The sequence below is a fragment of the Notamacropus eugenii genome, chromosome 2 (assembly GCF_028372415.1).
Source record: "Notamacropus eugenii isolate mMacEug1 chromosome 2, mMacEug1.pri_v2, whole genome shotgun sequence".
NCBI lineage: Eukaryota > Metazoa > Chordata > Mammalia > Diprotodontia > Macropodidae > Notamacropus > Notamacropus eugenii.
Genome location: NC_092873.1, coordinates 25,078,772 through 25,106,551, shown reverse-complemented (window position 1 = coordinate 25,106,551; position 27,780 = coordinate 25,078,772). Strand labels below are relative to the sequence as shown.

Genomic DNA, 27,780 nt, shown 5'->3' with positions numbered 1-27,780 from the left:
GAAAACACTCAGAGAGTTCCCAAGATGGATAAGTGACCTGGAATGATGGAGGAGGGCCCTTCAGAAGGAGGAGACCCTGAGCTCCTCCTGCAAGGATCTCTAGGATTGAGCTTGGAGTGGGGGGCAGGCATACTCTAGACTGAAGGATAAGTGTGAGATAAGGCAGAGACCTGTATGCAGTGCTGGCTTGGGCTTTAACAAAGCAGTAGTGTAAGCCTGGGGAGGGTGCTGCCTATCAATCAATCAATTAACCAACATTAATTAAATGCCTACTATGTGCCAGGTGCTGTGTTAAAGCTAGAGATACCTAATCGAATCCTGGCAGAAATCTGGCAAATCTCTCTTTGGGAGTGACCTACTATTGTTGGGGCAAAGAGGTGTGGAAAGGCCCTGGGGGTGAGGAGACCCCAAAAGTCCTCTTCGTGACTGAACATCCCCAGATAAGCCTTCAATGTTCCCTCGGAAACAGCTCCCGTAGATTGCCCAAACCTTTAAAGACCATGGAGCGGAGTTAAGATACTCATCTCTGGTAGAACTGCTTCCCAGAGTGGGCCAAGCCCTGTCCTTAATAAGGCTGATGACCTTGGACAGGTCCTTCCCCGCTCTGGTCCTCAGCGTCCCGTCCAAGGCGTCCTAGCTCTCAAGCATTTGTCAGGATTGTGCCAGACCCTAGGAATCCAGAGACAAAGCAGCCCCCAAGGAGCTGATGCTCTCCTGTCGATCTATAATCTGCAATGCTGTTTTTGAGGAACTGGTGGTCTGAGAGACCGACTGTATGTTGTGTATTAAACTCAGCAAGTATTTATCAAATACCTACTATGTGCAAGGCCCGGTGCTCCACAGAGGGGCTGCAGAAACAGAAAGGAAAAGTAGCCCTGCCCTCCAGGACGCTCGCTGAGGTCTGCACGTGCACAAGCCCATCTAGCAAACTTTTCTGAAAGCACCTACTGGAAGTGAAAGCTGGAGCCTGGCCCCCGAGTCAGAAGAACGTGGCCTTGGCTCCAGAGACAGGAAGAAAACTGCCGCCAACTTTGCCACGCTCCTTCTTTCCCTAACGTCTGTCTTTTCCCCTTGAAGTGAATTCTGTCTCTTGTTCTCCTCAGTTGGTTTGCAGCGCGTGCTGGAGCCCCGGCTCATGGGCGTGTGGGTGCATGTGGGGGTGTGTGTAGAGAACAGCCTGTCCCCAGGGACCCAGGCAGACCAGCAACACGTCCACGTAGGCACCCTTGTGTGTGATTAAGCCCGGACGAGTCGACACACATTGACGGCCGAGGGGGCCCAAGGCGAGCCCCGGCACGAAGAGTCAGAAGATAAATGACCTGCCTGGGCCTCTCCCCTCCCCCTCCCAGCTCACGCCCAGGCCTCCCAGCAGAAAGTCCCCTGAAGAAGGGAGGGTACCTGGGGAGGCTCTGGGGAGGTGCCAAAGGGCGTGCTTTCCTTGTCCTTCTCCTAGACCTTACATCAGCTCAGGCCTGTCCCAGGGACTTTTGTGCTCCTGACCCACTATCCATCCCCAAGGCACCAAAGGGACCTCAGAGGCCCTGGACTCCAGCCCTAGATGACCTCATCATAGTGGTATTTTCAGGGTTCTTGAATTAGAAAACCTTCCTTCACATCCTTACTACTTGTGTGACCTTGGGCAAATTTCTTGACCTCTCTGGTCAAATAAAATGAGAGGTTTTGACTAAGTAGCTTTTCAGGCTCCCCTGAACTTAGTAGCCAGCGCCCAACACTTGCACAGAGCTCTAAATAACAGTCATAACTGATGGATAGATGGACTTTCCAAAGTGCTTTCCATGTTATCTGTCACATTAACCCTATTCAAAAGCACCATGTTTAGCCCATTTTACAGATGAGAAAACTGAGGTACAAAGAGACAAGTGTCAGGTGGTCCTCCTGAATCCAGCCTCCTCTCTATCAGGATTTCAGAGGATGGCTCATAAGGCCTAGTTCACATTTCTCTGGCTCTGTAAGGTTGACAAAGCAAGTCTTTTACAGATATTTTCCCATCCTATCCTTGCTACAAGCAGCCCGAACCTGAAGAGAAAGGCTTTTTGTGGCACAGCAATCCCAGCTCCATCTGAAAGAAAATCTTGTCATGGACTGAAGGGCTCCAAAGAGTCCTGGATGGATTAACAAGGCCATGTGCTATGTCGATGTGTTTGGACCCAAGAAAGGGTGTTCTCTCAACAGTGAGGAGGCTGGAAGTGAGACGGGGCCCTGCAGTGCCTGAGTTGTGACCTTGGACATGAGCAGCAAAATCCCTGCCTCAGTTTCCCCTTCTGGGTTGGAAAGATACCACTAGCCGCGGCTTCACAGCACTATGGAATGAGACATCTTGAGTCCAAGCCCTGCATTATACAGGCCAAGACGCAAGGTCACCTGTCTCTGCCATCCTGACACAAGAGGGTTAGCAGGTTCCATTCATCCTCCATCTGTCTGCTAGAACAGTCACACAAGCTGCTGTGAGGGAGGCCCTTGGACTTTGGGTGATCTGCAGTATTTATCTACCTCTGATTGGTTGTAGGAGAGTGGGGGTGACGTGGAGACATTGCCTGGCCTTCCACCCAACTGGCCCTGGAAGAGAGACCCATATAAGGGCCCAGAGTAACAAAGTGTCTCTTGTCAGTTCTAAGCTCCAGTAGCCTCAGTCCTCTCAGTGATAGCAGCTCCCACAAGTCTCCCAAATGCCCCCAGGAATGGGGGGCAGTAAAAGCAGGATCCATTCCCATAGAGCTGAGATCCTAAAAGAAAGGGAGGCAGACTCCTGCCATAAATGAGAGCACGGGGAAAGGCCTGTGATCTCTCTCCAGGCAGACCCTGAGCCTCCCAAAGACACAAGCAAGGTGATTTATGTGCACTCCCATTTATTATGGGGCAGTGATGCCCAGGAGCCCCAGAGACATCGACGAACGGAGGGAGTGGGATGACGCTGGAAGGTGACATCAGGCACCCCTCAGGGAAGCAACCGGACCTGGGGAGCATCACCTGCCGTGAGGGTCCAACCATCTCTGATGGCTCCCCTTCAAGGTGACTGGACTGCCCTAAGCTGTCCTTCCTCTCTGGGCCCGGGAAGATATTTAGGCATCTCCACTACACCCCCCCACACCAGGGCCGAAAGAAGTGGTCCACTAGTCAATGTGAACAAACCTCAGACATATGGGATTGTCTAAGGCATGGTGGGCATAGAACAGAGGGTGTCAGAGCTGAGAACTCTAGAACACAGAACAGGGAAGGTATGAGCAGGAAGGAGTCTCAAAACTAAAACAATTTAGAATTCGGAGGGACCTTAGAAAGCAGAAGAGAGAATTTCACAGCTAGAAGGGACTTTAGAACAAGACAGGGAACATCAGGTCTGGGAGAGAACTATGAAAACAGACCATGGAAAAATGGAGGGACTGAAAAGGACTTTGGAACACAGAACACAGAGTCAGAGCTTAGAGGGGCCCTGAGACCAACTGGTCCTGCCTCTTGGTTTACAGGAAGGGAAACTAAGACCCAGGGAGGTGAAGGTGAAGGGCAGGAGAATATCAGACAGAACCAGGCTCCCTGATGCCCCAATAGACAGACAGACACCTGGGGGGGGACTTGTGTGTCTCCTCACCTGCCCTGTGAGGACAGCCATCCTCCCAGTAAGTCAAGGAGCTGAGGACGAATGGGAAGTCCCCATCCAGGGCAGGGTGAGGTGGGGCCTGCTTCCCTTCCTTTGCCAGACTCTGGCTTTGGGAGTCTCTTTTCTTTCCTTTTCTGTGGATTTCTCTCATCCGGACTTGGGGTGGCAGACTGTCCGATGGCACCCACCTGTCTGGGCCTGGGCCCCTTCGGAACCTCCTTCTCTCTCTCCTTTCTGTATTTTTTAACCCTCGCTTGACATTGCCATTTCTTGATCTTGTGTGTGTGTATATGCATGTGTGTGTGCCTGTGTGTATGCTTGTGTGTGTGTGCGTGTGTGCATGCTTGTGTGTGCATGTGTGTGCGTGAGTGCATTGTGTGAGTGCATGTGTGTGCGTGTGTGCACATGTGCCTGTGTGTATGCTTGTGCGTGTACATGTGTGCGCATGTGTGTATGCTTGTGTGCGTGCACATGTGCATGTGTGTATGTGTGTATTCTTCTGTGTGCATGTGTGTGTGCATGTGTGTGTCTATCAATCTCCCCACTCCTCTTCTAGCCAGTCAGGGTGAAGAAGCCTGGGAAACACCTCCTTCCACTCCGTTGAGGGGTGGCCTTCTCCTGTCCTTCCCCCCCAGCCTACATCGCTCAGCCCTCCCAAGTCTCTTCAGGACACTTGTTTCACATCTCTGGGGGTCAAGGTGTAAAGTGCATGCCTGGTTCTCTCACCTTCCTTGGCTCTCTCAGCTGGTCTCCATTCCTTCTTACGGTTCCATTTCATCCTCCAATGGATGGGGCTTTGTGGTCTTAACCTTCTGCTTGCCCCACCCCGCCCCACAGTGCTTCCTGCCCCAGGGGTCGGGCTGTAAAGCAGTGAGGTGCCTTCTCCTCTAGGGGGCTTCTTGGAGAATTAGAAGGGAGCAATACTGCCCCCAGGCGCAGCCAGGACTGGGGCCCGGGCCTGGTTTCAAAGGCAAAGTTCTTTGCGCTTCCCAGGGAAGGGCCCTTGGGGGCTCAGAGCTAAGTCATAATGTTTTCTTACTCTGGAAAGTGTGAGCTGGTCTCTGAACTGGCAGATTCTGCCCTCCCATGTCCAGGGGGCAGCCCGAGGTCAGGGAGATGGGGGAGGAAGCAGTGACTTTGCAGAAGAGCCAAACACTGGACAGGCAAGTCTGGCAGATCTGCCTCAAAGCAGCCCCTGTGGGTGTGTCCCTGGGTGGAGCTCATGGTTTGGGAATTTAGGCCTCTGTCGTTCCATCTCCCACTAAATGGAGAATTCCAGTCCCAGCATCTCTCCATGAAGCCAATAACAGCCCTTATTTATTAGGTGCTTCCTCTAGGCCAAGCATTGAGGAGACAAGGACAGAAACCAAGATATGGGCTTCTGAAGAAGAGAACCGTGGTTTTGCCTTTCTGTCTCCAGTGTTTCACACATGCCGCACATAGTAGACACTTAATAAATGCTGACACCCACATCGCACTAGAGGAAACAGAGAATAGCCAGACACAAAACATATAACAACCATGGGGGGGTGGGGGCCAAGAAAGGACGCAGGTAGCCTGCAGACGAGGCCATCTGTGTGAGAAGTGGGAGAAACTGGGGGCTCCTGAGCTGGCCAGGAGAAGAGCCCCTCTCCCCCAATATGGCTGTTCTCAAGCACTGGAAAATGTGACCTCTTTGGCCCAAAGGGCTGAACTAAGAATAAGAAGTGGAGGCCCAAGGGAGCACAGGATCCTGGATGCAGAGGGATTTTACAGGGGAAGAAACTGGCAAGAGGGCCAGTCACACAATCAAGACCGTGGCTCTTCAAGCCAAAAGGACTCAGAAATCCCCTCATCCAGTATCCTTGACCTCTCCTCAGTAACCCCCAGTGGTTCCCTGTCTCCTCTAGGAGCAAACACAAATGCTCTGCTAGGCCTTCACAGCGCCTCCCCCCCAACACACAATTTCCCAGCTTCTTCCACCTCAGTCCCCCCACGTGCCCCTCCATCTCTCGCTCATGGCATTCTCTCTGGCTCTCCCTTCCATCTCCACCTCCCGCCTTCTCTGGCTCCCTTCAAGCCTCAGCTGAAGTCCCTCCTTCTGCTTTCTATGGCTCCTGGCTGCCAGGTGCCCCCAGCTGTACCACCAGACCCCTGGCAGTGGTCACAGGAAGGGGGCCCAGAGCCTGAGCACCCCAGGGAAGACTGGCTCTTAGGAGACTCTAGTTCTCACCTCTCAGGATTTCTGCAGGAAATCAATGGCAGAGAAATCCGGAAGAGCTCAAAACCACTTGGGAACTGATCCATCCCTGATATACAGCCCTGCCCTGCTCCCCACTCCCAGACAAGCTTCCAGTGATGCCACTGATGGTCTCCCACAGGCCTCCCAGGAGAGGAAGGAATGCCCAGATTTTGAAACAACAGCCAAGATGACTCAGCGACCTTGACTGGCCCCTTCCCCCTTTGCTTTATCCCTTGGATGGAGCACCGAGGCCCACCTTTCCTCTTGAGGGCAGACCCTTGGCCACCCCCAATGGAAAAGGGACCCTCCAGAGAGTCCCAGGGTTGACAACCAGAGCATTGGACAGGTAGGGCTGGGGGTGGGCAAGGAAGAGACATCCTGACCCTGACCTCAGAGTTGTGGTCTCTCCTTGTCACCCTCAGGTGCACGCTTAACTGCATGTGTCTCCACACACATGTTCATGTTTCTTGGACCTTTTGGCCACCTAAGGGGAAGAGTTGAGGAGAACACCAGTAAGAAGCAGATGATTTTCTGGGCTAGTCCTCACTGAGGAGCCCCCAGTGTGTTGGGGGAGAAGGCCTCTCCTCTTAATGGTCTCCCCCCATACATGGACCGTTGGCTCCATAGGGGGAAGGAGATCTCAGAGACACCAGGAAGCAAAGGTCACTCAGTCTACAAGCAAGGCAGGATCCATCATTGTGTCACTGGTCTCCAAGGGGAAACACTTGGTCAAAGGAGGAGAGGCTGGGGTTGATTACTATGGACAGCAGAGTATCTGCCACAGGAAAAGAGAAGGAGGACAGGGCTGGGAGGCAGGAAACCTGGATTTTTACCCCAGCTCTGCCTCCGTGGCCATTCAGAATGAGCTTAGAACCAGGAAGGACCTTTAGAGACCAGCCAGTCTGCCCCCGTTTCTCAGATGGGAAAACAAAGGCCCAGGCAGGGGAAGGGCCAGGTCTGTTCTGTGCAGCTCCCAAAGTCAGAGTCAGCACCAATGGGTAACCAGTAATGAGTCTCAGTCTATCTCCCTGCAACTGAGTCTTCAATGAGATGAAAGTCAGGACACCTGGGGACAAGGCCCTCGGCCTCCCTGGACTCCAGCTATAGCCAGAGGCCAGAGCCCCTTGCTGCCTCCCTCAATCTCGGGCATGCAGGGAGAGTGGAAAGAAAGAGTGCTAGGCTTTAGTCAGAACAGAGAGATTGTCTATAGTGTCTTTAGAAACTGAGAACAAAATGCGAAGTGCAGGCCCTACATGCAGCCTCAGTATCTTTAAACACACTCACTGACTGGACCTCAGCTGTCTAAGCTTATCGTTCCTTTGCAATCTTTGGGCCATACTTCCCTTGGTTCTGGGATGCCCCCTCCCCAGGCCCCAGGACCATCTCTGGGCTGACAGCAGCTTCCAGCTGCCTTTAGACTAGGCTGATTTTGAGAGGCAGATCTGGGGGAACCACGGACAGAGGGAAGGGTGACCTTGGCACCGCTGGATGGCAACAGGTGGGCAGGGCCTGGCAGCTGCTTGGGGCACTCTGCTCTCGGTGGCTTCCATAGGCTCAGGCCAGAATCAGTACCCTCTCTCCAGACATGGCTGGGAGTGGCTGACTCAGGTCCCTCTGTGCTGCAGGAGCCAGGGAGCAGGTTGGTCCAGGGTTCGGTTCTGTCCTGGGCAAATGGATTTCAGTTTTCTAGTGACCCTCAGGAACTTGCCTGCAATGGGGCCTGCTCAGCCGAAGATTTTCCCTTGTCTGCTCTTCTCCAGGCTGATGGACTTCCTGGCTACCTCAGCCCTTTCTTGGTTTTTCAGTTACCCCTGCGATCCAGCTTTTTCCCGCCCAGATACTGTGGGGGTGTGTACCCGTACCTTTCTCCCGCCCTTGTCCCGCTGCACTCCTATGATCTTTCTCCTCCCCACAACTCTCCTCTCTGTCTCTCTCCTCCTCCCTCTTTTTCCTTCCCTCTGTCTCTGTCTGCCTCTCTCTCTCTCCTCCCTACCCCCTCCTCTCTCTCTCCCGCTCCTGCTCCCGCCTGGGCTCCTGCTGAGGTGTATATTCCCTTCCCTCCCTCTCTTTCCCCTCCCCCATCACTGCCTAACTAGCTCAAGTACACACACACACACACACACACACACACACACACACACACACACACACACACACACACACACTGGCTTGGAACTCGAAATCTTTCATCTCCGTGGAAGATGTGCCAAAAAGATGTAGGCACTCGTCCTGTGAAGCCACTTCCTTTGCCACGTAAAAGAACTAAGAAATATTTCAGAAGCACTCCCTCCTCACCCCTCCATTGTTTTTAATCATTTTTAATCATCATTTTTAATGGTCCAGGACAGCAAACTGTCCCCGATGACTCTCCAGTCCTCAGGCAGTGGAGACACAGCCTGGTCCATGAGCCTCCCAGCCTCCCCAAACAGCCTCAGGTCTTTGTTGTGATTAGGGGGCAGGGACTGGCCAGGGTGGTGTTCCCAGGAAGCTCAGAGGCAGGGGTCTAGGGAGCCAGGCAGAAAGAACCCACCAAGGGTCTGAGGAACTTGGAACTCAAGGACCTTGAAGGCCACTCCCAGAGATGGAGCAAGGAAGACAGTGTTGCTGAATTCTGGGATTTGGGTGGATTTGGGACCTGGACGACTGAACATGAAGGCCCCAGAGGTCCTTCTCAGCAATTCTGGAACTCCTGAGAGTTGTGAGCATAGAAGGTCAGAGAAGTCGCCTCTCAAGACCCTCCATGGGGTATCAGACTTCTTCAGATTCAGGGGGCTAGGAGCTTTCTTAGAAAACACATCATGCCTCCCTAAGGAAAAGAATGCTCCCAGTGTGGGAGGACCCTGGCCCGGAGTTAGCCCCGGGTAGCGGAGAGAGCTGGCTTGTCAAGGACGGCTGGGGTACGCATCTGGTCTCTGACACAGCATGGCCAGCTCACTCTTTGTGTGTCTGGGCCCCGGGCAGCTCCAGAGGTTCTGTGAGGTCCAGGCCAAGCAAAGTGCGTGTGCTGAGACCTTTGTCTCCAAGTTCTACCCTCCAGGAAAGATCTCCACCCTCTGCTTCTACCCTCAGCCACCATTTCTCCCTCAGTAAGATGGGCAGATGGTGTGAAAAGACTTTCATTCATTCATTCATTCCACAAACATCCCTTAAGCACTTGCTGTATGCAAAACCTTGGACCTTTCCCTGGGTGGATAAAAAGAATGTGGAGTGCAATATGCCTGCCCTCAGGCATCTTTCCCTGGGCCCCATCAAAGGGCCTTTCCCTTTTCTACAAAACCTCACTCTCCAAACTGATTTCTGATTTTCCTAACTTTCTCAACTTCCTCAGGCCTCAAGTTTTCTCTAGGTGGGATGGTCTGCCTTAGACCCGGGGAAGGGGAGACCAAAACCAGGCCAGGTGACTGCTTGCCAGGGATGCCAGGGGGCTGGAGCAGCTCTCTGACTGGGACAGATTGGTCTAGTGGTGTCTGAGCTCCTTTCCAACTTGGTTAGTCTGATTTTCTGTTCTAGGGCCCTCCCAGCTCTAATATTCCATGTTCTAGGTTATGAGGTTTCCCCCTCAGCTCTGGCGGGCTCTAGTCAATGTTCTAAGGTTCTACATTGTGGCATTTCTTGTTCCAAACTCTTCCAGGGAAGCTGTCTCTCCCAGTTTTAACATTATGTATTCTAAGGTTTCTCTCACTTCTAGGGCATTCTAAGTTCTAAGGCGCCTCCCAATTCTGGGTTTTGGGTTCTAAGCTCACCCATTCCAGCTCTGATGGTCTGACCTCCCGTTCTAAGTGCACCCCCAGTTCTGCTGGTCTAATTCTGCATCACACCCATTGTGTCACTGGTCACTTCTCCCCCCTCCCCGTCCACAAGTTTTCCAATCTTGGTAAGGCCCCATGTCCCCAGGAACAAAGGGGAGGGAGGACACCAGCCTGGTCATCTTCCCAAGTGGTAAAGACAGAGGAAATGACTGAAAAATCCCCACCCCCTTCTTCCAGTGACTGAAATTCCCAGCATTCCAGAAATGATCATGAGAGCCGGGGGCTGGTCCCCGACAGGTAACATCACCTGAAGGGTAGGTGTGTTCCTGGGTCGATATTTATTCTTGGCCATTCACCCCAAGGAGTTTGTGAGGTTCTGTGTGGGGAGAAGGTGGGGCACTGGGATGCCGGTGGGTAAGTAGATGAGGGAGCCGGGAAACAGGCTTTGAGTCCTGTCCTGGGTCGGGAGGGCAGACGAAGTCTGAAAGGGGAGACAGAAGGGATTTGTGAGGGCTGCCTTGGCCATACTACCCCCAGGAGAAATACATACATATACACGTACATATATAATATATTATATTACATTGTATATTATCATATATAATAATCTGTTATATAATTGTAAGTATATATAATATGTTATATATAATAATAATATGTTTATATATTGCCTAAACAGAGGCAGATTCTAAGGACTTCTCTGCAGGAGTGGGGAAGGAGGGGCAGCCTGATCTGCGAGGAGAGTCTGAGCCCTGCTGGAAGCCCCTCCTCTCCCAGCCCCATTTTTCTACCTCTGTCAGGATCTGGGGCCTCAGGAACATAGGGCTGGAGCTCCCACCATGCTGGGGGGTGGGATGGGGGACATTCAAGCAGATATAAATGCTGCCCCCCGCCCCCCAGGGACCTGATTTAAAACTCTTGCCAGGAAAGATGACCTCAAGTCAATGGAGTGCGCGATTGGTCCACGTGTACACTGGACGCACAATAGCCCTCACCACACTCAGCAAAAGCCAAGTTCAAGTCATCGGCTCTCACGGAAAGGCTCTTTGTCGGCCTCTGATATTGTACAAGCCCCAGCTGAGAATGGAATTAGCCAGAGAATTGTCAATAGGCTGCGGTGACCAGTGGCACAGAGAGAGGCCTCCTGGTGACCTCAGGACCAGACAGTGTTCCCCCCACCCCCCAGGCTCAGGAGGGAGGGAGCTGAGGGGACAGAAGGCAGGAGGACCAGGCTGGGCATTGTCTGGGCAAACGAAGGTGCAGATACTGAAAGAAGGCTGCCCATGAAGGGACCAGTGGGTTTTGATGAGTGAGCTACTTTTGGAGGTGACAGGATTGTTAGAGAGGCCCTTGTAGAGACACCTCAGCCTCTCATGCCCCACCCCCAGCCATGTCCCCCATGCCCCAGCTCCTGTCAGTTCTCCTGGTCTGGGACCCATCTCCACTGCCCCATCCTTTCCTGAAGCATTCCTGGCCTCTGGGCACAGGAGTCTGTGTGGATCTCCAGCTAGACACATGCTCTGGAAGGCCTGCTTGTAGCAAAGGCAGATCTACTGATGGGTTCAGATGCCATCCCAAGAGCTCTCCTCCCTTCTTCACCCCAAGATCAGGGACCTAAGTGACTCCAGCTTGGAAATGGATTAGTAGGAGATGAATCAGATGACAATCCTATTGTGTCCTTTCCCAAGGGCAAGGGAAAAGGCCTTTGACTGACAGACTGCTCCTCTGATCTCAGGTGAGACCCTCTGGCTTTCATGGAAAGTTACCAAACTGAGAGGAGGAGACTGTGCCTGAGAAATGGAGTTCTCTAGGGCGATTCGATTACTGTCTCCTCCCATCCATAGGACCAGTCCCATCCTCAGTCCTGGCTGCTGACCCTCCCCACCATGATGGGCAGCTCCATAGAGAGTCAAAGGCAGCCAATGAGAAACCCTGAGAATGAATCTTAGGATGGTCCTGGTATCAGATAGAAGCCATTTGTCCAGGAGACTCAGGACTGGCTCCTGCCCAGAGTCAGGGGACGAATGGACTGACCCTCCACTCCTCCTCCATCCCCCCCCTGAAAAATGCCTGCCCCTACACACATACACACATGCCACCTACCATACCTCAGCCCCACCCATTCAGGACTCAAGAGCAGACAAGGAATCTTCTCTCGAATCATAGGTCACCCCAAAGCCTCTGAATTGGACCTAGAGAAACAGTCATCTCTTCCTGTCCCCACTGGGGGCTGGGCCTACCTGGGCCATTAGCACAGCTCCAAGTGGGCGTATCCTCACCTGGGCTCTCAGCTCTGCCCTGGCCAGGCCATAGGAGGCCCCCAAAGTTCTTCCCCTTGGAGTCACTGGCACGGAGCCTTTTTGACAGACATGTCCCTTGAAAGATGCTTTTTCGAGATTTTCTTTTGAAAACAAATTCATAACCACATCAATCAGCCCCACTGCCTATGGTCTAATTAGCAGGAGCTGCTGGGCAGACTGCTAACTAGCTGTTCTTCTAATTGTTCTCTTTCTCTGCTGGGAGCCGCCTATGCCATCTGTTTATTAATCTGGAGAGCTGCTTTAGGACAGAAAGAAGACCTTGTCTCCAGGGCCAGTTAATAGTAATCGAATAGCTAAGAAGGGCCCAGTTGCACATCCTCAGCCCTGATCAGGCTGAGATGCCTTTGGAGAGACTCACCCAGAACTCCTTGGGCTGGAGGCCCCTGAACCTGCACGATGAGGCTGGTTCCTTTGGGCGGGAAATTCCACAGTTTTTGGCAGGAGCTTCATTTCTTGCCTAACTACTACCAGCAGTCATCAGGCCCAGCCCCTGTGCTGACCTCAACCCCAATCCCAAGCCAAGCCCAGCCCCAGGCCCCAGCCCCAGAGGACCCTGCCCTGCCCCCTAAACAGGGCCTGTCTAAAGCCAACAAATTCTGTAGACGTTTCTCGGTGTGCTCGGCTTTCTACAGCCCAGTCAAACCTCATTAATCTACAATCATTAGAAAGAAACACAGTCTGAATTAGTGGTTCAAGTTTTTTTTGTTTTTTGGGTTTTTTTAAGTGAATGGCAGACTCTTTGTATAGAAAAGATGTTTTCCTCCTCTGGGGTGATACAGAATGAGACTGTGCTGACTAATCTTCCTTTTCCACAGCTTTGGGAGAGCTACCCAACCATATCTCCACAACCTCCCTGGGAAACAGAAGGCATCCGCATTATGACCACATTTTACAGACAAGGAAACTGAGACTTGGAGAGGTTCATAATCAGTGGTGTCAGATCTGCTGCTGTTTAGTCATTTCAATCACGTCTGGCTCTTCGTGACTCCATTTGGGGTTTTCTTGGCAAAGATACTAATTTCTAATTAGCTCTTGTTGGTAGTTAATAGCAAAGTGGTCTGAAGGGTATTTGAAAACGTTCCTTTCTCCTACAACATTAGCATTCTCACTCAAAATCTTACTCAATTACCCATTGGTTTAGAAAATCTTTTCTTTAACTTTTTTTAAACTTTTTGTATGGATATGTTTTGTTTTCATATCCCCTTCCTTCGCCTCTGAATGTCTTCTCTCTAACGGAGAAGAAATGATAAAATGAAAGGAAACTGTTCAAGAAAACTCACCCGTGTGGCAATGGAGCCTTCATACCCACAGTCTCTCACTTCACAAGGAAGGAAGGCAGGTGCTTTATCTGGTCCCATCTTCGGGACCACGCCTGGGCATTATGACTAGGCAGCGTGCAGGGTCACAGTTTGGATTTGGGGGTTTTTTGGTTCTGCTTCCCTGGTGCTGCATACCTCACGTTGCATCTGTTCACATAAATCTTCCTTGGCTTCTCTGAATTTTTCACTTTGGGGATATTTCTTGAGTACTATAATATGCCATTACACTTAAGCACCACAACATTTTTAGTCACTCCCCAAGGGACAGGCATCAGGATCATTTTCAGTGATTCTTTTCTGCTGAGACAGGACAGGGGTCAACGTCAGCCCAGTATGAACTCCCCACCATCTGGCCACCCATGGTAGCAGCAGGGACGACAGGAATCTCCACGGTGACCCAAAGAGCCAGGCCCAGGCAGGAGGCTTTTGGTCCAAGCCTCAGCTCCACCCTGGAGCACTGAGGGAGATGCACAACCTTGACTTTGGAAGGAAAACAGGATTGCCTGGCTGAGCTCAAGGCTTTCTCAGTTTGTTAATTTTCTTTGGTTTGGGTTTTGTTTTTTGAGGGGGAATAGGAAAGAAGAGGGGCTATCATTCATTCCTCAGGCATCTAAAGCGTTGGGACCAGGGAAAGTGGGAGTTGGGGCAGGGGCTGGAAAGTGGTGGTAGAGGATGGGCCAGTTGGGGTGGGGGGAGTAGACTGAGCCAGTCAGTGGGACACTCATCACTACTGAAGGATCCAGCCACTGAAGGGTCCCCCTGACATTGGGATGGGCCAACCAGAGCTCTCCGAGAGCAGCCCCTCCCTTCTCCAGAATGCCTCAGTTTCCTTAACTGTACAATTAGAGGGTTAGGTCCCTTTGAGCTGCTTTAAAGGCAGGAACACCGGACATGGCCCAGCCTCCTCCCTGACCCCTTTCCAACCTTGTCCTGTTTCTTTCTCCTGGTTTTCATCATCTCACTTTAGGGAAAAGGCTCATAAAATTCATTTGCCATTAGCTACTGGGTGGATATGGGGAGGCCTCCCTCCATAGATGTGCAGCTACCCTACAGTAACACACATTTGTGAAACTGAGTTTTCCTCTGCTGTTTGTGAGGCTGTTTTCTCTGACCTGGAAACAATCAGTACCTGGACCCAGCTGTCAGCCATGACTGTAGAGTCAACATAAACAGAGGCAAGCCTGGTCAGAAAGACCTGAAGGCCAGAGTGGACCAAGCCCTTGAGACCTACAGTGAGGTGGGAATAATTGTGAGTTATTTGGGCAGCAAGGCTGGCCCATCACACGACATCCTGGGTCCTTCCCTCATTTGCTAACACCTCTGGTAATATCAGCCCGGCCACTCTTAGAGGGGCCACGTAACTACTCAACTTGCCGACTGACTGAGGAGCCTGGAGACCCGGGGTTCAAATCCTGCCTTGGGACATAACTAATCTTTGCATCACCTGATGTGAGGATAGAATGATTGTCACCTGGCTCCTTTGTGTAGTGCTTGATGGTGAGGGAAGGGTCTGCACCAGTGACTAGAGGGGCAAGAGGACCACTGCTTGTTACGGAACCCAGTAGAAAGAGCAGAAGCAAAGGACCGGAGTTCGAATTCTGTCTCTGACACATACCTGTGTAAATCTGGGCAAGTCACTTCTTCTCCCTCCCACCCTGCCTCAGTTTCCTCACCTGCAAAATGAAGGGGTAAGATGAGGTAGCCTTGGAGGACTCATTCTCCTGTGAAAGGCTGCCAGGTAAACTACAAGAAATCTGGTAATGACTCAAAGGTCAGGCCAGGACCAGGCATCTGACCACCAACAGGAGATCCAAAGATAGACTTGAGGCAGAGAGCTGGAAGAATCTGAGCAAAGGTGCCCAGGGCCTTCTGTCCAGTCTCCAGTGACACCCACCATTCCCACAGCCCTCTCCTACAGGCTCCAGCCACAGGACCAGGGCTGACAGCAAAAGAAGGTGGCTCCTTGGCCAGGCCTCAGAAAGAGGCAGACCTCCCTCGCCTGGCTGCCTTGCCCACTTCTGTTGGCATTTGGTCGGTAGACACTGTCACTGGGCCTCGAATCCTCTCAAGGGTCACAGCGAGGAGAGTCAGCCAGGCTGGCCCCAGCCCTCCCTGGGGCAGGCAGCCACAAAGCATAAGGCATCTCCCTCCTAGGCCTGCCAGAGCATGAGCCTTCCTCCCCAGAAGGTCCCACATGATAGTTGGCAGAGCTGAGTCCAGAGCCCAGTGGTCCTCCTGGGCTGGGCCTGTCCTATAGCACTGGGCTCCCCGAGCAAAGAGCAGCTAGCATGGCCCAATAACAGTCACTATCAACTTGCGGCTGCAGGTGGGTCTGTCCCAGGAACTCTGAATGTTGGGAGTGTAAGCTCAGTTTTCACGTGGACAGTCTCGGGCAGGTAAAAGTGAGGACTTAGAAGTCCTGAGCTTACACCCCCAACATCTGAAGACTCAGCACTTCCTCAGGGCCAGACTGTAGTGGGGCCAGGAAGGGTCTGATAAGCTGCCTTAACTGACTCTTGCATGGAAGCAGTGCCCACCACAGGCACTGGGAAAGGTCTCAGACAGGCAGGTTTCAGGTGAATTTAGGAGCCACTTCCTAGGGAAGACAGAAAAAGCTTCTCTCTGCCTTTCCCAGAGCAGCCCCCTTTGTTCCTGAGCCGGTCTCTTCTCCTTTCAGACCACCCTCCCCGTATTTCATAGTGGGCACCTCAGAAGGTCCCTAACCCCTTCTCAAACGCCCTACCCACAGCCCCCAACTCCTTCAGTCTGGGGAGGAAGGAATGTCTCTGCTCATTGGCTTCATGGCTCCTCCTCAGTCAATAAGCATTCAGTAAGTGCCTACTTTGTGTCAAGCCCCTCATTCCCAAGATGAGGGTTTCTCAAGGGACCAAGCATGGGGTGGGGGCAAAGGTGGGGGTGGGGGAGAATGCTAAACTTATCCTGCTGCAGAGATGCCACCTTTCAGGATCAGTTTGTCCACATGCCTCCAGAGAGCCAGCGTAAGAGCTCAGGTCCTGGTCTCCTGGCTCTTCCACCCTGCTCCAGCTGCCCTTCCCTTGTGACACCCCAGTTCCCATTCTCAGCCCCTCATGCTGGCTCCTGGGCCTCTGAAGTGCCCCCATCAGGGTGTCCACATTGGTGTGTTTATGTGTCTGGTGAAGGCTGCTGTCTGTGTCTGAATTCCAAAGGCAAATCGGCAGCAATGGGAGATTCCACGTTGTCCTTTGTCTCGCTCCTGTCTGTAGATCCCCCAGGTCCAACCCCTTTGTACAGGCCGTGTACAAGCAACCCCCAATTGTCTTTCTATGTGCTAAGGAGTGCGACCACCTGGCTCAGACAGATCTATCGGTACTAGATCAGCACATACATCTAATACACAAAGTCAATTAGAGGACCTGATCTCCCAGGGCTTGCCAGTAAGCATGTCTTGTTCTGGCTGAACTGCAAGTCTCCCCCTCTGCCCAGCTGGAGGCCACGTGTCTGCCTCTGAGGTCAAAGCTCCATCAGTCAGTCAGCGCAGCCCTCAAGCTAGAGCGACAAATGAAGGGAACCAGCTTCAGTCTTGACCCAAGAGCATATCAAAAGCTGGAGGAGGGGGCAGAGCTCTCTCCATTGGGTTTCTTAGCATTCTAGATAGTTCTAGCTGTGAGTGTTAGCTGATAATACCAAGTTATACCCAAGCCTTTGGACTGGTGGCCAGGAACCTAAATTGTTTACCAATTAATTTGATTGCCACCTATGCTAATAACCAGGCTGTTTACCAAGTTTTCCCATGGGTGGTCTGTCCTATATCTTAGATTCTCATATGTTTGTCAACTGTTTGTGACACACACATGTTGTTTACCAACCTACACCACACATATTTGCCTTAGCACTGAAAACTCATAAAAACAAACATTGGAACACTTTGTCACAAAATGGTGGCCAAATACAAAATGGAGTCAGTTCTAGCAAGGAAGCAAACACACAGTCACTCGCTCCTCTTCCGGGAAGCCCTCCCAGACCACTCCAGTCACATTGGGTTCTCCCTCTCAGCTCATCCTAGAGCATTTCCAGGTTCTGCTGGAGTGTGGCCCGCATGCTCCCTGTTTCTTTTTGCTCTTTCACTGTTTCCTGCCCATGTGGTCTTTCTTTCCACCCAGATGGTGAACTGGGAGCAGAGGGCAGAGACTCAGTGTGGGGTGCACTGCTTGCGGGCAGAACTGGTTTTGATTTGTATATCTGGAGCTTTGCACAGTGGCTAGCACATAGTAGGTATGATAGATAGATAGATACATACACACATACATAGATGGGTGGATGAATGGATGGATAGGTATGTATGGATATGTATTATATATGTATGCATAGGTATTGTGTATGTGTATATATATACATATGTATGCGTGGTGATTGATTGATTGGCTGACTCAATGAAAAGAGCACTAAGTTTGAAGTCTTAAGACCCAAGAATGGATCTCAGCTCTGACACTGACTATCCGTGTGACCCTGGACATGTATTTTCTCTCTGGTCTTTCTCACTTTCCTTCTCTGTAGCATGACCAGCTAGGACAAGGTGACAAAACTCTTTTCTGATGTCTCACCCAAGCTGTGAGGTCGTTGAGAACAGAACCCAGCAGGCATGCATCCGGACCTGGGCCCCTTTAGATTCCATTTCCATGAGGGGTTGGCCTCCAGAAGTCTGGCCAGCTTGTCAGCCATAGTTCAAGTGGTGCTCAATGACCCATCTATGTATACTGTCTCTTTATTTCTGCAGCTCTGAAAAATGGAGGGAGGCTCGGGAGATGGGAAAGCCAGCTGTGTCCTTTGACTAGCTGAGCCCAAGGTCCATCTGCTGCAAGTAGAGAGAGCCTCCCATTTTCCTTTCAAAGTGGCTTTCAGAGGTCGTGGGGTCCACAGGCCTGTCCCCAAACAAGAAGCTGTTCACCCTGTCCATGGGAATTTGAGGAACTCATTTAGGGTCTGTCCCCTTCCTGTGGACTCAGGGTGGATATGCCTTGCTCCTGCCCATGCCTCTGGGCTAGTGTCTCCCCTCAGAGGCCAAGATCGGTTCCTTAGAACCAGAAAGAGAGCAGGTCAATGCCCGTGTGTTCCCAGCACCCAGACAGATGACTCAGAGCATTCCTTTCCAGCCCACTGCCACCTTCCGTGGAGGCCCCTGATGCTTCAGGGGCCTTCTGGAAGTCACGGGCCACTAGGCCTTCTCTTATCACCCAGATCTTCCCCATCATGTCTAAGCTCCCCGTCCCCCAGGTCAGAAAATGCTATTTGGGGAGCAGCCTTGATTCACGGCCTCTGCTCCCAGTCTCCACCCACTCCCAGCTCAGCTTGTGAAGCCTGCTGGGCTCACACCTCACCCCTACCCCCCAGGAATCCCTCACCCCTCTGGAGTCCAGCAACACTGATGGGTCACACCTCTTACCAGAATTGGCACCAACTAGAAAACCACTGAATCCAAGATCTGATCTCCATAAGGAACCTCAGCAAGGACTCTTCCAGCCCTTAGGGAGAGGGACCACACAAACATGAGGCAGGAAAGTTCCCTCCACTCTGGGACTGTTCTCATGGCTAGGAAATCCTTACTTTCTATCACAGAGAAAGGAACCATAGGAATTGTCATTCCCATTTTACAGATGAGGAAGTTGTGACTTCAAGGGGTTAAGAACTTGCCCATAGTCACACTGAGATTGTCAAAGGTAGGATTCAGCTAAATTCTACTACATGTATTAAATACCCTCTGACTAGGAGGAAGGTATTGTGCCATGTGCTGAGGGGGAGCTGGGCCTATCTCTTCCTAAGGTCCCTAGTATATGAAATTCCATCTCCCAACCTCAGACATTTGCTCTGGCCATGCCCTGTGCCTGGAATGCTCCCCCTCCTCTCCTCTACCTCCTGGAGTCCTTGGTCCCAGAGAGAATCCCTGTTCTTCAGGCATCCTGTTCCTACCCTGCCCCCAAATCTAGTAACTCCTCTCTGAGATAATCTCCAGTTTTTCTGGTAAATAGCTTGTTTATACATAGTTGTAAGAACATGGTCTTCCCCATCAGACTGTACTCTTTGAGAGCCTGGATTGTTGAATTTATGGCTTTTCTCTATGTCTCCAAAGTTTAGCATGGTGCCTGGCATGGAGTAGGCCCATCATAAATGTTTGTTGACTGAATAGATGATGCCATAGACCTTTCAACTCAGAAAAACATCATTGCACTTTTAACTCAGGCTGCCCCTCCCACAACCCATGCCCTGCCCCCATGTCCCCCACTGATTTCTTCAGCCCCCAAGCCAAATTTTCCAATGCTCCTTATAGACTCCCTTCCACCCTTGAGACACTGCCTTGGGAGGGTGTAGACTCAGTATTGAAGCCTGCTCTCCAAGGGTAGCCGTGGGAGCCTCTGGAGGGTCAGGGGGCATCTTCCTCTGGCTACCTCTCCCACAGCTACTGGCACAGAGCTAAGAACACACTAGACCCTTTGGGAATGGTCATCCTCCTCCTCCCTCTCAGAACAAATGAACCAGGATAGCGGGCTCTCAGTGCCAGCCACCAGACATCTGTCTCCACATACCCAAGGACCACTTCAAGTGGCTGGAACATCATGCATGGGGATGTGCCCACCCTAGGCCAGGGACATATGGCCCAAGTGTGGAGCCAGTCCTGGCAACCTGTGGGTGGACTTGGCGAGGTCATGTAGGTGACATACCTCCAAGCAGGAAGTTGAAGGACCTCTGGCCCCAGCTTTAGCACCTGGAGGCCCCTCCAGAGATCCTCTGGTCAGGCTGGTTTGGTTTACAGATGAGGAAATTGAGGCACCGAAAATGCGTGACTCCCACATTAACAAGCGATCAGGTCACAAGAGGAGATAGGAAAGCTAACCATGGACATCTTCTCATGACACTAGCCCATCCGTCCCTCCTCCTACCCCCATCTCCAAGATCATCGGGCCTCCCGGCCTCCCCAGCCTTCCCTTCTCAGGTTCTCGGAGATCATTTGGTTGAAAATGTGTTATCACTCAGACAAGTCCACGAGGGTGCTGCCCTCTTGCCTAGTTTGTGATAGCAGAGGGAGGGGAAGGGAAGGAGCATTTGTGTATTATTGTATCTGTTATGTGCCTGGCACCATGCTAAGCACCTTTTTTTCTTTTTCCCAATATTCTCTCATCTGAGAGGAGATCAGGCCTTTCTCAGAGCCTTCCCCTTGCCCCACCCCAACCCCAGGCTCACAGAGACCAAGGACCTTCCCGCTACTGTGGTGAAAGAGGGAGAGTGACCAACTTGAAGGTCAGGCCATGTGTCCAGAGCATTTCCTAGGGCCAGCCTCCAGGCGTCTTTGGCCCAAGATTCAGACTGTGATGGGTTTTCTCCCTGGCATCGTCCAAGAGTCCCAGGAGCCAGGTGGGGGTGGGGGGGGAGGGGGGAAGGCAGGCACAAGACAGCCACAGACTCATTATGGGAGCCCTCCACCCCATTTCTATGCCAATGATTCTTCTCAAATTTAACTCTCCTGCCCTGACCTCTCTGCTGTCATCCAGTTTCCTATCTCAAAGGGGATGTCCAGTAGTCGTTTTACACTAATGTGTACAAAATGGAACTCGTTATCTTTCCTCACAAACCCTCCCCTTCCACCACCTTTCCTATGGGAGGCAGCATGCTTCTCCCAGTTCCCCAGGCTCACAACCTAGGAGTCATCTGGTTCCTTTAGCATCTTTCACCCCCCATGTCTAATATGGACCAAGGTCTGTTGATTTCACCTTTGGTACACCTCTCAGAAAAGCTCCTTCTCTCCCCTGACACTGTCCCCAATCCTGGAGCAGACCCTGGACAGCTCTCTGGCTGCCCCCCCACCCCCACCACCAGAACGCTCTTCTTTCTCAGCCCCAACTACTGAGTTCCCCAGCCAAATCCCCCCTTCTCCAGGAAGCCTTCCCCAGCCCCTCGTAACCCCAGGCCTTCCTTCTGCTCATTACTCTCATTTGCCCTGTCTGTGTCTTACTCACACATGTCTGTTTGCATGTCTTCTCCCACACCAGACTGGAAGCTCCTCGAGAACAGGGACTGTCTCTCACCTTCCTTTGTATCCCCAGCTGAGCACATAGTAGGCATTTACTAAATACTTACCAGCAGACTGACAGGTTTTGAAAAGATTCCCTTCGCACTACCTTAACTCTAAGCTCTGCCTCATTCTTTAATGGTTCCTCACAATCTTGCCAAGTCTCCAGAGATTCTCATGGGGGAAACCGGCTCATTCTTCCCTAGGACCCCTCCAGGTCTATAGATTGAAAGGTAGGGGTTAGGGGAGAGGGACTTCAAAGTCACTGCTTCCTGGCTTCATCCAGCCCCTTGTCATGCTGGGGCTCTTTGACCTTTGCACCTTCCCTGCTCCTGGATGGGGGTCCCCTTTAGTCTGTCTGTCTCCATCAGACATCCTACTTCCGTACTTGGGGCAGGGAGGGGCTGACTCTAGATTTCAGAGGTTCATCCTCCCTCCATGGTTCATCTGTCTAATGATTCTGTCTGTCCTTGCAGGTGATGCAGATGGACCAGAAGCTTAACCTCATCACAGACATGCTACATCACCTGGTTGCCTTGCAGCAAGGGGACCAGAGTGGTGGTGGTGGTGGCGGGAGACCCTCCCAGAGGACCAGCTCTGAGCTCTTCCTAGGCAATAACTCCCTCCCCACCTATGAACAGCTGACGGTTCCCAAGAGGATGCCAGATGAAGCATCCTGATGGAGGCCTTCGGGCTCCAGGCCCCCAGGGTGGAGGCGGGCTGGGGGACAACGTGAAGGAAGAGAACAGAGGTGATTGAAAACCAAAGCCTGCCTCCTCCATCCTCATCCCTTCACCTGACTGGAGGACGACGTGGTGACTGGGAGATAAGACCTTTCTGCAGAGGGTGGTCTCATCCTGAGAAGCGCTACTGGGCCCTCCAGTGAGGGCTTGGGCTCTGGGCACCAGCAGAGCACCGGGTGTTCTAATGTCCAAGATTGGGGTGTCGTCCCTCAGAGGGGGGCTTAGGGAATCAGCGGAGCCTCATCCGTCTAAAAAGACCCAACTGGCATGGGCGGGGCAGAGCGGAGGACAAGGTCCTTAGGGTCTCCAGCTTCTCCTTCCAAAAGGGACTTGAAGTTCGCTGGGGCCAAGAACATGCTCACGCTCCTTTTGTCTGTCTCTCACCCTGTCTGTCTCTGAGCTAGCTAGATGATAGAATATGAAAGACCCCTGAGGTAGGTGGGGGAACCCACTGCTTCCCTCCCATGGTCTGCCCTCTTCTTTTCATCCTGAGGCCCCAAAGGGAAGGGTGCAGCTCCTCTCCTTTTCTCCTGAATGGCTCTTCTTCAAGGAAAGAGGAAAGGGTCTAATCTGAGGAGACTGTTAGAACATCCTACTATGAGGACCAGGAGAGGCCACCTCCTCTGTAGAGACAAGAGCCGTGCATATGACTTTTCTGGTCTGGTGGTCTCCCAAGGAGCCTGTCTCATGTGCCTTGTCTCAGAGAATGATCATTTTTTCATCAATCCATACAAATGACAAAAATTTGTGGGGATTACCTTCCTGTTATCCCTCATAATAGCCTACGTTAGACCAAAGGTTTCTTGCTGGAGGCAAGAAAAAAGGCACATTATCCAACCTCCTGTCCCACTCTGGGTTGTGGACAAAGGTAACCCCAAGGTGGACCTGGGCCTGCTCTTCGGAGAACAGTAACCTTAGAAAATGGAGCTCCCAATCCTGGCCCTCAGGACCCCTCCCAGCAGTGTCAGGCCTGCTGGGCTTCCCTGACTGACTGCGCACACACTTCAGGGGGCTTCCCTGAGCCCCAGGATCTGGCTGGCTGCCTCCCCCTACAGCATCCCACCAGACCTCCTCTGCTCTGACTGCTGCACAGTAGATGAGGCCTAAGGCTATGGAGCCTGAAAGCTGGAATAGGGAATATTTCTGGGCATTATGCTTTCTGGCAATCAGAATAATTTTGTGATGATTTGGGAGTTTGTTAATGAGGGTCACGATGTGATTTCAGGGTATTAATATTCCATTCATTTCCTAATAAATGCAGAACATTCTGTGGTTTCCTGGTTTCCATCCCATTTCTTTTTTTCCTCCTACTCCAACAAATAGACTGAGGCCACAGCCCATCTCCTGCAGTTGGACATAGCTGGTGTCCTCCCTAAAGGCTCTCACATACAGACCACCTCTCTGCCCTGTCTACCAAAGTCAAGTAGCCAGACTGAGTTATCAGGGAAAGATGTTGGGCTCAGACTTTGATTTCTCTTGGTCATTAGATATGTGGAGCCATGTGGGAACATTTCTCTGCCCGGCAGAGAGATTCCAGCTTTCCCAACTCTATATCCCCACCAAATGGCCCCTTACAGAAAAGAGCCCTGGGCTCAGAATCCAGAGCACTGGGTTCAAAGCTCAGGGCTACCACTACTCCATAGCAACCTCCTCAGTAAAATGGAAATCATCATACCACCTGTTTCCTGGAGGCTCTGTGAGATAGAAGAAAGTGATGAGTTAGCATTATCACCCCTGGAAAGTGAAGACTCCGTAAAACTCAAAGACCAGACTTTCATCATCTGCACATGGGTCAATGAATAGGAGCTTTCAGGGACTTTAAAGGTCTCTAGTGCAAACCCCTCCATTTTACAGATGAGGAAACTGAGGCTCTTTGAGAGGAAGACACTTGTCCAAGGGACCACCAAGAAAGCTGTCCAAAAGGACAACAGGCTTCCTCCTCCATCACTGGAGGCCTCAAACAGAAGCTGAATGAAAGTGCAGCACAAGAATTACTCCAGATATAGGGATCATTGACCCTTCCCACTTGGAGGCCATAGGATTTCACTTCTTTAACACCCTTTCTCCTCCTGCCACAGTCGCCAGGTCAGAGCCCTGCAGAGAGGGAGCCCCTAGAAAGTGAAGGGTGAATGAATCAAGGGAGCAAAGGACTGGATGAAGGTATGAAATTCATTCCAAGATGAAGGCAACACTTCAACAATGTTGAGGTGCTCTGGGCAAGGGGAGGACCCCAGCCAGCCAGCCAGACCCCAGGAGCTGAGGCTTCCATGAAAGTCTGAATTAGGGACTGTTCCTCAAACTAGATGTGAGCTCCGAGGTCTGGCTCCCAAACACCACATCCACCAAACAAAATGGCGTCTAAGGGCCTCCAGCTTCTCTCTGGCCACTGTCTTCTCCCTTCCTTGGAGAATAATCTGCCTCAGAATGTCTGCCTACAATGTCAGAGGTGCCCAGAGCTGGAGGCATCCTGTCTGTGGGGACAGAGACAGAAACCAAAGAACCGACCCAGCCTGGGTTCAGGGCCTCAGCAGAGAGTCATTGGTGGGGGGGGGGGGGGGGGAACAGAGACAGAGAGACAGAGAAAGACAGAGACAGAGACACAGAGAGATACAGAGACAGATAGACAGAGACACACACAGAGAGGGCTCTCAATAGGACCCAGCACCCTTGTTCCTCCACCTCCTAAAAGTTCTCTCTTCAGGAAGCCCCTCCAAAGCACTGAAAGACACTTCTGGGGTCCCTCTGCTCAGCTCCCCCACACCTAGACTGAAGCAGGGACCTTCGCAGGCTCCTCATCCCTGAGGCCCAAGCTGGGAGGGCTTGGGGTCCTCCCTCTGAGGCGCTGCCTTTCTCTAGATTCACTGGCCAGTGAGCTGCCCAGCCCATGCTGCCTTTTTCTCGATCTCACCCTGAACTTGTTCACCCTCCAGCCCTCACTCTTCTCTCTTTCCACAGTGGGGTAGGGATCCAGTTTACCCCACCCCATAATTGTACTCTTCAGATTGGGGAGGAGAGTTCTCAGGCCCTGGAGCTGCTGTCAGTCAGTCAGTCAGTCAACAAGCATCCCTGAAGGTCTGAAGAGAGGCTGGGGCATGCTTTTTGCCTCCATCTACCTCTAGGAAGCAGGGGATCTATCCTGGTAAAATTTATCCCTTCTTCACCCCAACCCGCACCCCCCCCCCCCAGCACAGTGCTGAGCATACAGGCATTTAAAAAATGGTCGAATTTGAAAGAAATGTGCCTTTTGTATCCCCATGTCCCACCTGAGGAAAGGTCTGGGGCTGGGCACGGGGTGGGAGGCAGTCTCCCTTTGGGTGCTCTTTACTGAATCCAGGCTCTCTCCTCAGCCCATACGAAATCCTACCTTAGAAACCCAGGTGGGTTCCATTACAAAAAAAGACAAGAGACTCCCTGAGGGCAATCCTTCACTCCACAGATTGAGAAAGTTGGGGGAGAGAAGACCTAGGCACAAAGAGCAGGGCTCTGAAGGACGGAGCGGGGGATTCTAGAGTCTAGGGGCTTGGGTTCAAATTCTTGCCCTGCCCAGGTTCCTTTTCCCCTCAACTCTGCCACCTCTTAGAATCTGTTTCCTTCAAGATTCTTTCCCTGCCCCACCCCGTCATTCCTATTGGCAGTACTTCCCTGCCCTCCCCAGAGCAGAGTTCTCAGACTCTCAGCTCCTTCCAACCCTGACAGACCAGTCCTTAGAAAGAAGCCTGGACCGGTCTGGGGGGAGTCAGATAGAGGGGCCTTTCTACTCTCACTCACCAACTGGGACAGTTCCCATCATAGAGGGTGTAGTGATCATGCAGGTGGCAAGGATATAGCAGAGGGACGGCGGGATGGGATGTGAAGATGACCCGCTCCACTCCTTCCTCTGACTGATGTCCTCACACACTGTCCTTCTTGCTTTCCCCTCCCCTCCCCCACTTCTCTGTCTTTGTCTCTGTCTCTGTGTGTGTCTCTGTCTGTCTGTCTCTCTCTCTCTCTCTGTCACACACACACACACACACACACACACACACACATACACACAGATTTCCATTTCACATTGGCTCAACAGACACAAGATCATTATTGCATCTCTCGCTGAACCAGCCCATCTGCCTACAGTCTGTGTGACTGATTAAGAGCCAACGTGCAGAAGCAGTCACTGTCTTGTGTGGGGAGGTCACAAGCTCGACTGAACAAAACTGGACATTTACAATGGCCCCAAAGGAGGCCCTCACCTATGGATCTGCATCACTGTTTCCCATAGAAGTTAAAGGGAACATTCCAATATTCATTCAGTCCATAACATGCAGGCAGAAATCTTTTGCCAGCCTAGTTGGAGGAACGCAGGAATTGCACCACAATTCCCGACAATCAGTTTAGAGGAGCCAACATATCTGCTTGAAGATCCATGAATTTGATGGAATTTTAGAGTTGGAAGAAACACACCTGGAGAAGAGTTCCCTCCTCCTCCTCCTCTCCCTTCTCCTCCTCCGCCTCACTCGCCTCCTCTTCCTCAGCCCCAGCAGGTAGCCAACCACTCTGCTTACAGCCTTACAATGAAGGACAAGCCAGGCTTTCCCAGGAAGGCAGCTCTCACCATTCAGAAGGTCTTCCTGACATGGAGCCTCAGTTTTGCTCTCTGTCCTACCCTCCTCTCCCTATTTGTGCCCTGAGTGGCCAATCAGGACAGATCTACTTCCTTTTCTGTGGGACAGTCCATATGATTCAAGGAAGCTAAGATTCTCCAGGAAGAATCATGCAGATTCAAAGGCCATCAGAAGGAAGCTCACATCACCTGGGATCAGGCCTGGGATCACATAGTCCCAAGTGGGATCCTCTCAAAGGGTCAGGAGGCCACAGGAAAAGATGCATTTGTAATGGAACTCATACATGACCAGAAGTGCACGATGGAGGTTGAATCCCGGGTGTTTTGTCCATAATCTGTAATGAAGCCCCTGAGCTTTCTCCTGGAGCCCCTGAGCAGTCACTGAAGTGACCCTGAGCTCCTAGGAGTGACTGGGACCCATAATGGGCTGCATTGTGACTCAGACATATGCTATCGTAGAAAAGCTTCTATTGGCCATTCCAAAGGGAAGGATGGAAGAAAGAAGCTGCTGCCTAGAAGTGACCTTAGAAATAAGCTCATCCAGCCCCTTATTATACAGGGAGGTCACTGAGGCCCGGAGAGAGAAAGGACCTTCCTAAGATCCCACAGCTAGTAAATCAGGATGCCCATGGCTCATCTGTCAGAACCTGTGTTGAAGGAATCGTGCTGTGTGTGAGGACATCTTGTCTTCAGAATTCACCAGATAAACTTCAAACCATAGGCACGCATCTGTGCTGAACCCTAGGGACACCTACATCTTCAGTTTTCTACATCACAGCGTTAGCACAATTTGAGGTAGGCAATCTCATGGCATCTGGTCCACTCATTTGGCTTGAAAACAAGAAATGAAAAGTTTCTGTAAGGAGAAAAGAGTGGAGAATCTCAAAGTTGAAAAGTCCCAAAAGAAGGGACCTCTGGGATCCACCTGACAAGCAGGCATATGTACCTACTGTCAGGTGCCAAGCACTGCTTGAGCTAGGCACCGGGGACACGAGGACAAAACAGCTACCTCCTCCGAACCATGCCTGGCACAAAGTCGATGTTTAATAAATGTCCGGTGATTGGTGACTAGTCGGTTGGTTGATTGAAGACCTCTGGTGAGAAGGAGCCCTTCCACACTGGGGGAAGCTTAGTGGTTAGGGAGTCATTTCTTACCTACCTAAACCTGCCCGA

General features: G+C 51.7%; 1 protein-coding gene across 2 annotated transcripts in view; it reads left to right on the top strand.

Moving 5' to 3' along the window:
* The window catches only part of KCNQ1 (potassium voltage-gated channel subfamily Q member 1), a 319,334-nt gene extending 296,052 nt beyond the window's left edge, over nucleotides 1-23,282 (top strand). For both annotated transcript variants that reach the window (XM_072639473.1, XM_072639474.1), the window contains one exon: nucleotides 21,741-23,282. In XM_072639473.1, the coding sequence (XP_072495574.1) occupies nucleotides 21,741-21,944 (204 nt within the window). In that variant the 3' untranslated portion in view covers nucleotides 21,945-23,282. The remainder of the gene's footprint in view (nucleotides 1-21,740) is intronic.
* Nucleotides 23,283-27,780: the final 4,498 nt, after the last annotated feature.